Source organism: Dipodomys ordii, unplaced genomic scaffold (assembly GCF_000151885.1).
Source record: "Dipodomys ordii isolate 6190 unplaced genomic scaffold, Dord_2.0 Scaffold33, whole genome shotgun sequence".
NCBI lineage: Eukaryota > Metazoa > Chordata > Mammalia > Rodentia > Heteromyidae > Dipodomys > Dipodomys ordii.
The window spans coordinates 10,347,464-10,359,007 of record NW_012267249.1 but is presented as its reverse complement, the minus strand read 5'-3'; the positions used below and the strand labels follow the sequence as shown (position 1 = coordinate 10,359,007).

Sequence of the window (11,544 nt, the reverse complement as noted above, 5' to 3'; positions counted from 1 at the left end):
AGAATATTAGGTTTGACTACCTAATTTAAAAAACAAGTCCCGATATGACAATAACAAAACCGGATAAAGAAAAGCAAAAAGGCTGGGCAGGTCAGCAATTTGGCATAGAAGAGGATGCTACTCTCTGGCATATGGATAGATAGTTATTAAAACTGACAGAAGAAACTAACATTTTTTTAAAAAGAATCTTTAAAACATGACCAACACATATAGAAACAACAGAAGGAATAACTAAGAAAATGAAAAATACAGTGACAATGACATATTATTTTTGCTTGCGTTTGCAAGAATTAAAACAATTAAAAGATATTTCTGCTGAGTTCTTTAACAGCCTTTCCTGAGGTCGACTTGGCAAGTAGGAACCAAAAAGAGGAGCCTCTAGTCTATCTTCTTTCTAGGAATTTATCCTAAGGAAAGAACTGGACACATTCACAAAGTATGTTCGTTGCAGCAAGTGTTATTAGAGCAAAAATTGGAAAAACAAAACAACTTATTACAAAGAATTATCCATAGAATGGAATAATTAAACCTTTAAACCTCTAAATAATTAAACCTCTAAACTTGTTGATTGGCATGAAAAATGTTTATTTGTAAACAAAACTATATTTTTGTCGATATACAGAAGAAAAGTTTAGAAAAATATACACCTATTTGCTGAATTGTCTTAAATGTTTTATAAAATGTTTGCATTAAGCAGTAATTTCTTGGAGGAAATTAAGGTCTCACATCAGGGGTCTCTTACTTCAGGAAGTCCCCTGATCCTCTTTCCCTCCTTCTCAAACTAGAGAATGTTCAAACTAGTGTCTCCGGCATTCCTATTCCCTCTGTTAAGGGCACTGGCTAGGTGACTAGTGTACCCAGTTGGTCAGTAATCTCTATTAAGGGCCATCACGGTGACTTCATCTCCAGTCCTCAGGGCCTGGCGCATACTATTTGCTCAACAAATGCTGCATTACATGAATAAGCGACCCGCGCGCTCTCGCTCTCTCTTGTTTCCCAGAATTATTTGGCAAATTGGGTGAAGTCGAACCCGTTTGGAAGACTGAGATCCGCTCAGAAGGGAGGGTGGGGAGACAAAAGCCACTGAATGGAAACTGGGTCTGGATTTCTTTCTCAAGGCTCCGCAGCACTGTGGCCCCAGGCAAGTTACCTCGCCTGGCTGAACGCTGAATCTCAGCGATCCCATCCCCCATGGACTGCGTGCCGAGGGACACTGCGCGCACCGCGGGGTTGGCCGAGTCTCGGAGGCACACGGTACGTGTGCAGAAAAAGCAAAGAGATGGATACGAACAGGGGCGGCGGGCGTTCGTCCCAGGCCCGCGAGCACCTAACCAGAGGTGGTGGCGAAGGGAGCTGACTCCCCAGTGCACGTCCCGCAGATGGGGCGTGGTCCGAGGAGGGCTGCAGCTGCCGCTGAGCCTGCACCGAGGCCCCGGCCACTGGGAGCCGGTACACTCCCCCCGCCCCCGCCCCGCCTTCAGTCTGCCCCTCCGCCTGCCCCTCCGGCGAAAGGTCGAAGGTTCAGGGAGAAGCTGAGACACCCCACCCCCACCCCGCCTGGCAGGTGCAGGCGAGGGCCTGGGGTCAGACTTGGGTCAGTGGCACTTAGTCTGGGACAGTGCGATCGGCGGCGGCCGGCGGCGTTGGCTGGGGAACGCCGAGTGTCCCAGGTTTGCTCTCTTCCTGCATTAGATGTGGACAGATCCCTCCTCTGACCAGGGGAGCCCGTTCGGCCACGAAAACGCTGGTACGACTTACTCCACCTCTACAGAGGCGGCGCCGGGCGCCGGGCAGCTCCCTGCCCAGACCGGGGGTGACAGGTTCTTCTGGCCCCTGAAGTCTGTCTCTTGCCTGGGCCCTAGCTGAGGCCGGATCCGTGGCTTTGACCACCGAAAAGGACCACGTTACTGGGGACGGCAGACTAGGTTGCACCTCTCCCTGTCCTCCCAGGGGTGCGCATGGCCGAGGGATTCGAGGTCACTCTACAAAGTGGGGGTGTGGGGAATCCTGTGGTTTGTGTACACGTGCGTGTGTCTAGCGTGAACGCGGGCGTCCGTGACCTGCGGGGGAATGCGTGTCAGGCTGCCTGCAGAGACCCCCCTTTCCCAAAGGTGCCTTTCTGAAGGCCCTTTTTCCCAGGTGAAGAGTTTCAGCCAAACTCCTGGAATCCTGAGCAGCCGAGGAAGGGGTGGGGTGGGGGTGGAGGGAGGGGCGATCTCGTCCCGGAGCCTACGGTTTGGGGATAATTACTTTTAATGTCAGAAAGATTTAGTTTAATATCATCTCTATTAGGCTGCCGGGGAGGGTAATTAAACGGAACGCGTCGCAGCCGGCAAACAGATGGCGTCTGCTTGTTCCGAGACCGCGGGCAAACAGCGCAAAAGTCAACGCCTCCCAGGTCCCCCCGCCCCCAGCGGTGCCCCCAGACCTTCTCCTAGTCCGCGCCCCCGAATCCTCGCCCTGGGTTCCCAGCCCCGGCCTCACACCGCCGCCCCACCTGGGCGGGGTCGGTCGTGAAGAGCGGGGTGGGAGATTTTTCTGGGCTTGGTGCTCTCACCCAGGACCCCCAGGCCCTGGCACAGCACCGGCGTCAGCGAATGATTCTGAGCCGAGGATCTGTGAGTGGGAGAGGAAGCCCCCCCTCATTCCTCAAAGGGAGGTCCGCGGCTTCCTCTCCAGGGTCCCAGCCGTAGGTAAGGCTGGGGCTCCGCTCCGGGAACACGCGATGGCATTCTACCTGAGGGTAGACCGGAGTGTCGGTGCTCAGTCACCTGCTGCGAGAGGCTGTAGGCTTCTGGGTGTGGATGGCCCAGGAGAAGATGTTCAGGAGCACGCTGAGCGGCCAAACTTTCTGAAGGGGGGGCGGGGACGGGGAAGTAGTGTCGGAGGTGAGCGCCCCCCAGGTGCGCAGGTGCGCTCAAGGCACGCGAGAGGGGCATGCCCAAACTTTTGCATGGGAAAGTGTGTGTGTGTGTGTGTGTGTGTGTGTGTGTGTGTGTGTGTGTGTGTGTGAAACTGGAAGCCTGGAGGCTCAGTCGGGTCCAAGTCAGGGGGTTCAAATCAGATGTGGCCTGCAAAGCTGGCGGGGCCGGAGAGCTTGGCCCAGGATGGGTTTATCTGCCTCCTACAAGAATACATTCGTTCCTAGGAGTACCTCAATATCGGGATCCTGAGAGGAGAGGTGAGGCTCCAGGACCTGTGGAGATGTGGACAGGAGTAGAAGAGGATCAAACGAGATGGGTGCCTGCCCCAGGGATGGGGTTCCTCAGGAAAAGACAGTTCCTTCCACATCCACGCGAGTGCCCCAGTCTCGACGCCCACAGCCTGGTCCCCGTGGGTTCATCCCCAGGGGCCTGGCAGCGAGCGCGAGGAATAAAACCTGTGCCACGGCCCACCCCACCCTCCGCCGAAAACTCAGTGGAGTCCTTTGGTTTATTTCGTTTTAAAATTTAAAAATACTTTTTTCCCCGAAAATTGTCTCCACCTGGCAAACTCCCCGAGCCGGAATCCAAGGGGAGCCAGTGCTCCCCTGACCCAGGCCCCAATTAGGGCACTGCACGACCTCCAAATAATGGAAGGGACATCAGGGTCCTGCCACTCCTGGGGAGATATCACCCCCCCAACGCCCTCCATTACCCTCACTCCGCGTGGAGACCCTCGCAGAAGCTGCCCCTTTTCTCTCGCCCAGACCTGCTCTCGGGCTCCAGCGAGTGAAATGTGTGTGTTTCTCACACACCGTTTCTGTTGCTGCCACAAACTCTTCTGATCCAAGCTCCCTCACGTCGGGCCTGGTGAACTTTCTGGAAGCGCTTCAGCCGATTCTTCAATGCCTCACCCCTTCAGACCCCTCCAGAAGGATGACGCTCAAAGTTCGCCTCTTCCCGAAGCGCAAGCGCGTGCCAGAGCCTCTCCCGAGCGCGAGGTTCTGCGGTCTGCGGTTGGTGGCAGCTTCCTCGGAGGGTCCCCAGTTCCTCTAGTGGGAAGAACTACAGGGCGTGGCCCAAAGCGCCACCTGAGGGAGGGGAGGCGCTGGGGCCCCGCGACGACCACGGCCCCTTCAGCAAGTCCAGGAGGGTCGGCGCCGGGGACCGCGTTGGGTGCGACTCCCGCAGCCCGGGGGGTTCACAAAAGCCAAGCGAAAACGCTAGGGCAGGAGTGGAGGGGACCAAAGAAGGAACTTCACTTTTCTCATTATGGAAACGAGTTTTCTTTTCTCTGAAAGTAAAAACGAGGGTGATCAAACATTAGATGCAAACACAGAAAGAAAAGACACGGAGATAGAACCAAAGTTGGGGAAACCCAGGGCCACCCCGCATCCATTCCAGTTGTTGCCATCGGAAGGAAAACCTTTTACCTACTCTTCAGACCCAGCTAGCTGTTCCTCGAGGCTGTGACGTCAGCGCAGGTGGGGTGCGGCGAAGGTCAGGGGTCTGGGGGGGCCACGTGCAGTGACCTTGTCTCGGGCTGGTTGGAACGCCAGGAAGGATAAAGTCCAGCTTCCAAAAGGATCTGGGGAGACGCAGAGGCTGCTTTTTACTTTGGTTTAAACTTGGAGAGAGAAAGTAAACTGAGTTAATTTAAAACCACGACGACAAAAACAAAACAAAAGGAAAGCCTTCCACAACCGAAAAGAAAGTAAAAAGGGGAGAGAGAAGAGTGCAAAGAGGCTCTGCAGCCAGCCGCGGGGCGGGGGGCGGCGGGGCGGGGAACCGCGAGGCGCCGGGCGCGCGGTTCCCGGGAAGCGCAACCTCATTTCTCCTCTCCGGGCTCTTCTTTAAAAACCTAAAATCCTAATAAACCGCACTTACCCCTCCAAGATACCTATGGTACTGGACGGAAGGAACTGAGCCTTAAATGCGGCTGGAGTGGGGGAAGCCACTCAGCCCCCCCCCCAACTATCCCCAAATACGTCCGACTTAGAAACCCAGCCGGAAAGACGCAAGAAAAATTGCCTTGGCATTTATGCCAAAACGCCCTCCCTTACCCACCTCCGTACGCCCGTTCTACTCCCACCCCGACTGCGGTAATTGAATTGTCACCTGCCCCCCCCCATCCCGCCCCAGGCCTCCAGGGCCACTTGGGAAGCTGGCCTTGCCAAGCGCCCCAGGCCAATGAGAGCTGCACCGCCGAGCCAGTGCCCCCAGAAGCCGAGGGGTTACACACGTCTACGTAGACAGGCACACCGGACACGGTAATTAGGAGCAATTCACACGCTCTCGGGCGCACGGAAACTTCTTGTCACGATATTCTCTACGCTCCTCCTTGCCTACTTTTTTCCACTCCTTCCCTGGCGCGCCCCCTCCCTTCCCCCAGGCACACAGTGGAGCTTTTGGAGTTTCGAATCTTTCGGACACTGTAGAATGAGGGGCTCCCCGGGCGCGGGCCCGGCCAATCAGAGCGCCGTCTGCCTCCCCTGGCCAATGGCAGGCGCCACATTGTTGTCCAATTCTGTCTAATGGAGCCCTAAGGAGTAACAATAGAGCGGGCGAGCGGCTCATTGAGAGTCTGGCAGCGCCGGGCAACTGGGCCCCGGCAGAGCGCTGCGTCCCGCGCGCACCCGGAGGGGATCGGCACGGCAAGAACTGAGTCTCGGGGTGCAACCAGCTGGCCCCCAAACAGGCCCCCACCCCTGGCCACGATTTCCGACGGGAGGGTTAAACGGCTCTGTTCTCTGAGGGGTCCGGAAGTTCGGACATGGTGCCTGAAGGAGAGTGACGTGTTCTGATAAGGGGCCGGGGGCAAGGGGAAGAGGCCAGGAGTGCCAGCGCCGCGAGCAGAGCTGGGAGGCGCGAGGAGCGCCGGCGCAGGAGGAGGAGGACCCCGGAGCCCAAGGCAGGTAGTTGAGGGCCGCAGGGAGAGCAGGGGAGGAGACCTGGCCTGCGGCCCTTGTAGAGAAGGCCCAGGCACCGCGGGGCTCGGGGACTGAAAGCCTGAAGGGTCTGGGGGAAGAGGTACATGGAGGTGGTCTGGAATTTCCAGAGTCCGATTCCAGACACAGTCCGGACTCTGGCGGGGGTTGGGATCCGGGCGACCAGCCGAGGAGAGGTCTGGCGGAAAGCTAGAGACGGGGGCCTGCTTGGGGCCTTCTGGGACTCGGGCGCAGGTGAGACTCCCGTGTGCGCTCTTGACCAGTTCGGGAGCTGACTTTCCCTGCTTTGTGTTGGCCGGCTGAACCATCCAAATCCCCAGATCCCAACTTGGACATCAGTACGCGAGAACCTGAGCTCCAGCGGGGTCCCGGGGGCCGGGGGGGGGGCAGGATGAAGAGGGCGTGTCTGATGACTCTGTCCCTCAACTGGGAAGGGTAGGGGAAGCGATGCCTAACTTTTCACAGGATATTTCTCTTCCTGGACTTGTTCTCCAAGCTATGAGACTAAAATCTGAGCCACGGGTTTTGCCTGAGTTTTTCTTATGTAATTGGGTGTCCCTGTGTCACGCTGCTGGACTCTGGGTCCTGGGACACTCTTATCAACTGTTTTCTCTGCCCCTCAAGCTAATCTTTGGGCTGGGTTTGCCTATCCAAAGAAAGTTTCTTCTGCAGAATTTCCTCTTTAATCCTTCTCAGTCTCCTAAACTCCGCTACACACCCGTTTTCTTTCCCACTCTCCGGAGGCCTGAAATATAGAATTTCCAGAGCTCGCCATTTTTATTGGTTCCAGAGCCAAAGGCCTAACCTCGCTCCTGAATTTGTTCCCTAGCCCTCACTCTCATTTTAACGGAAAGCAATACTGTTCCCGATTTTCCTCACGTTCACCGTATTCAAAACAATAAACAACCTCCAACCCCCATACTTTCACCATTCCACCAAAGGGAACGTTTTCCTCCGGGCTTTTTCTGTTTTGCCTTTAGCATCGGTTCGTTGGTTCCAAATTTTCTCTCTAATCCTAGTCCCATTCACACAAACACTTGGCTTTTCCCGTCTCACCCCAAATACCTAAGCTGTTGGATTTCTTTTCTTTTCTTTTTCAAACCCTCCTCCGACTTGTCTGAACCAGTGACTTTCAAACTTTGTGTCTTTCTAACTCCCCCACCCCCCACGCCCAGGAACCACTGATTCAGACTTAAACTTACACCCGCCCACGTGAATCCGCTCTCGGAGCAGCGGCGAGGGGAGTGCGGCGGGGGAGCTCGGGTTCCGAATGCACCTCTCTCCAGACGATTTGGCAACCGCTAGCCGAACCTCCGTAGCCAAACTTTGCCCTTCTCAGCTTGGGTTCTTTTTAAGCTTAGCGTTTCGTGCTTTCCTCACGCAGGTCTCTTCCTTCCCCCCCTCCCCCCAATCTTCCAAGCCAGATCCTGCCATGGAGCTACGCTCCGAGCTGCCCAGCGTGCCCGGAGCGGCGACGGCAGCGGCGACAGCGACTGGGCCGCCCGTGGCGTCGGTGGCGTCGGTGGCGGCGGCAGCGGCCGCCGCCGCGTCGCTCCCGGTGAGCGTGGCCGGAGGCTTGCTGCGGGCGCCGCCGCTGCTGTTGCGGGCGGCGGAGAAGTACCCGCGGACCCCCAAGTGCGCGCGCTGCCGCAATCACGGCGTGGTGTCGGCGCTCAAGGGCCACAAACGCTACTGTCGTTGGAAGGACTGCCTGTGCGCCAAGTGCACGCTCATCGCCGAGCGCCAGCGCGTCATGGCCGCCCAGGTGGCGTTGCGCCGGCAGCAGGCGCAGGAGGAGAACGAGGCGCGCGAGCTGCAACTTCTCTACGGCACTGCCGAGGGCCTAGCGCTGGCCGCTGCCAACGGCATCATCCCACCACGACCCGCTTACGAGGTCTTTGGCTCGGTATGCGCCGCCGAAGGCGGGGGGCCCGGAGCTGGAGCTCCGGCGGGGACCGGAGGTGGCGCAGGGGGCGCAGGTGAGAGCGCGGTCAGGCCGGGCTGATGGGGGCAAGAGAAGCAGGGTCAGCAGGTCAGCGCGCCCACGGCCGAGGGACTGGAGTTTTCTTAGGACAGAGTCCCCTTCTCCAAACGCCCAGAATAGAGTTCTCTGCGCACGCAGCTCCAATATTGGATGCAAGGCATAGACTCCCTGTACCCCCCAAAGACTTTCTTCTCTCCTCTTCCTGAAGAGTTACGCTTTATTCGTAATTTCTGCGAATGCAGACATTTTTATCGTAATTGTTCCTAGGCAAGGACTGGACTCTAGCCAGCTCTTTACTCCACTTAGCTTGGTCTTTTCCCCTTACCCCCAAATCCTCAGAAGAAACCCACATATCTTATTCCCCCCCCCTTTGCTATTTGAGTCTCTGTGTCCCACTTTTCCTTTCCGCTCTTTTCAGAAGTCCCATCCTTTACAATTCTTCTGCCCGCATTGCTTTCCCTAGGTAATGCAGATGCCTGTAATCATTTTCCCAGTGTGGTTCCATGTGTTCCTAATGCCCCCTAGATAACTGCACACTACTCCGCCTCCTTCTTTCTAGCTTTCTCAGGGTACTCACTCTCCTGGTTTCCCAGACAGAACCCCTTTCCTCGTTTTCTGTCTACCCCTTGCCTTCACTCAGTCACCTTTTCTGGACTCCCCAGGCTTTTTCTATGAGGATGAAAACTACCATCGGACATGGGGAACAGCTCTTAGCATGGGAGGGGAAAACTTTTTAGGTCTTGACTTGGGAAAGGGCAGATTAGAAAGAGGGGCTGTACTTTGGTCTATAGAGAAGCTTGAGAGCGCCTAGCTTAATAGATTCCTTTCTTCCTTGAAGGCTGTCCAGAACCAGGTTGCCTCTTGGACCACGTGGTTTAGTGGGGTCTTCTTCACAGTGGTGAAGTATAGGTAGAAGTTACGTTTAGCTCCTGTTTTAATTTTGGACCGTGCCTCTTCTCTAGGGCTTAAGGGTTAAAGTGGAGGTATTGGGGCACAGATGTGGAGACGGTAGCAGTGAACCTGAAGTTTACAGGGCGCAAGTGGTTGGGGTTCTGGGTACAGAAAGACAGAGAGCAGACTGGGTCGTGAAGGCCCCGATTAGGACCAAATAAGGGCTCAGACTCCACGTGAGAGGAAACGGGGATTCAGAGGATTGAGATGCTGTGGGTGCCGTCTTCTTCTCAATCGCCTTTCACGTTTCTGTTTTCTCCCTGCTTAGAGGCCAAGTTACAGAAGTTTGACCTGTTTCCCAAGACGCTTCTCCAGGCAGGCCGCGCAGGCAGCCCGCAGCCGCCACCCGTGAAGCCCTTATCGCCCGACGGTGCAGACTCGGGTCCGGGGACGTCATCCCCAGAGGTGCGGCCCGGCTCAGGCTCAGAGAACGGGGACGGCGAGTCCTTTTCGGGGTCACCGCTAGCCCGGGCCTCCAAGGAGGCAGGTGGCAGCTGTCCGGGTAGCGCGGGCCCTGGAGGCGGCGGCGAGGAGGACAGCCCAGGCTCCGCCAGCCCCTTGGGCTCCGAATCCGGTTCGGAGGCTGACAAAGAAGAGGCCGAGGTCCCGCCGGCTCCAGGGCTGGGCGGAGGCCCCGGTCCACGGCAGCGGACGCCCCTGGACATCTTGACACGGGTCTTCCCTGCCCACCGGCGAGGCGTCCTGGAGCTGGTGTTGCAGGGCTGCGGCGGCGACGTGGTACAGGCTATCGAGCAGGTGCTGAACCACCACCGCGGAGGCCTGGCGGCTGGCCTGGGCCCCGCTGCGCCCCCGGATAAGGCCGCAGTCGGTGCGGCCGCAGCCGGGGACGACGCGTGGCCAGGTCGCGTCGACGCCGCGGCCGCAGGGGCCCCCGGGCTGCCCTCGCCGCTGCAGGCGGGGCCTGCCGCTCCCCCGCACCATAGACCCTTGCTGGCCGGCGCTATGGCGCCTGGGGCGCTCGGCTCGCTGAGCAGCCGCTCGGCCTTCTCGCCACTGCAGCCCAACGCCAGTCACTTCGGCGCGGACGCGGGCGCCTACCCCCTGGGCGCGCCGCTCGGCCTCAGCCCGCTGCGCCTAGCCTACTCCGCAGCGGCGGCGCACAGCCGCGGCCTGGCCTTCATGGCGCCCTACTCCACCGCGGGCCTGGTGCCCACGCTCGGCTTCCGCCCGCCCATGGACTACGCCTTCAGCGATCTCATGCGCGACCGCTCTGCCGCCGCCGCCGCCGCGGTGCACAAGGAGCCCACCTACGGGGGCGGCCTGTACGGGCCTATGGTCAACGGCGCCCCGGAGAAGCAGTAGCGCCAGGGGCCCAGCAGCAGGCGGGGACCCCCTAGCATTAACCCCAGCCTCGTCCCCGCGGGCCGCCCGGTGCGCCCCGTGTGGCCAAGGCGCAGGTCCCTTCCCCCCCTCCCTCCCCGAGGTGATTTTTCAGTTTTGTTTTAGAGGTGGGCAAGGGGGGAGGGCTGGAGAAAAGGGGAGCAGCCACAGGTGTGGGTGTGCGGCCTGGATTCCCCCTCCCGCCTGGCGCCGCCTCCCCACCGCCCCGCTCCAGCCCTGTTCTGAGAATTCCACGGGCAGCGGCTGCGCGCGCTCCGGCTGCGGCTGTAGCTACGCTCCGGCCGCCCGCCACGCGCCCGCGTTCTCCCAGGGAGGGAAGGATCGTTCCAATCTCCCGTGTCTCCCCAGTCCTCTTAATTTTTTTTAAAGAAAAATCCGCTCTAACAAATATAAATTTAGGATGTATACATTTCTTGGCACTGAGTTGCGTCTTTGGGACACACATATATATCGATATCAATTGTAAAAAAAAAAAAGTTCTAAGGTGCACTTTCCTCGTTGCGGTATTTGTCGCTCTCTTTGTTGCTTATGCGGACAAGCATGGGTTTCCTTGGTGCAGTGTGAGTTTTTATATATGTATAAATCTATATATATAATCTATACATATATATACAAGCCAGTGTATAATGTTATAAAATGGAATTCTAAGTTATTAATTGTAATCTGTAGGTGACCTCGGTATTAACGTGAAAAGCATTCAAAAACAAAAAAAAGGACAAAAATGGAAAAAGTAGACTATGTGCGCATTGTACCGATCAGGTTTTATAGATTAAATATACTGTAAACTCGGGAGGGATCCTGTGCCCTCTAGCCTGCGGCCGGTCACTTCCGACGAAGCGGTCAAGGTGCGCACTGAAGCGGGGCCCGCGGCGCGCGGTGACCGAGCCAGGCCGCGCGCTCCCGGGACTCGCCAACCGCCGTGCGGCAGAGGCCTGCGCATTTGTGCTTTCCTTTGCATAGGTATGAGCTAGAAATAAATGTTATTTTCTAAGAAAACAACGCCCGAATCCCGTCCCGCTTCTCCAGGCGGCGGGGAGGAAAAGGTCTTGATTTCCCGTTAGGGGCGGCGGTGGCCCGGAGAAGCAAGATCGAGGCCAGGCCCGGGCTCCGATCCTCGGGCACTGGGACAGGAAGCTGCCCTGGGTACCCATTCGCACCAGAGCAACGACCCCCCCCCCGCCCCAGTGCACCGCCAGGGCAGGGGTAGGGGTGTGTGTGTGAGAGAGAGGGGGGTAGGAACGCTGGCCCCACCAGGCGCTGGGGTTTCAGACTGGAGGCCAAGCCTCCCAAGGACCCGGGGAGACTGGGGGCGCCCTCGCAGCTCTCCCCAAAACCGTGGGGTGCAACTGAGGTGGTGCAGCCTCAGAACCTTCTCAGA

At 57.7% G+C, this 11,544-nt stretch overlaps 1 protein-coding gene across 2 annotated transcripts; it reads left to right on the top strand.

Moving 5' to 3' along the window:
* The first annotated feature begins 7,300 nt into the window (after window positions 1-7,300).
* Window positions 7,301-10,184, top strand: Dmrta2 (DMRT-like family A2). Of its 2 annotated transcripts, none has more exons than XM_013016877.1 (2): window positions 7,301-7,848; window positions 9,073-10,184. In XM_013016877.1, the coding sequence occupies exons 1-2, from the start codon at window positions 7,302-7,304 to the stop codon at window positions 10,125-10,127; spliced, it is 1,602 nt and encodes a 533-aa protein (XP_012872331.1). In that variant the 5' UTR covers window position 7,301; the 3' UTR covers window positions 10,128-10,184. The 2 variants fall into 2 exon arrangements, with proteins under 2 accessions (XP_012872331.1, XP_012872330.1); XM_013016876.1 differs by having other exon boundaries at window positions 7,302-7,859; window positions 9,075-10,127.
* Window positions 10,185-11,544: the final 1,360 nt, after the last annotated feature.

Excerpts from the sequence above, each read along its gene's own strand:
- Dmrta2 (XM_013016876.1), top strand. The coding sequence starts at position 7,302 with ATGGAGCTACGCTCCGAGCTGCCCAGCGTGCCCGGAGCGGCGACGGCA. Across the intron at positions 7,860-9,074 it reads GGGGCGCAGGTGAGAGCGCG|GCCAAGTTACAGAAGTTTGA; the intron begins GTCAGGCCGGGC and ends CCCTGCTTAGAG.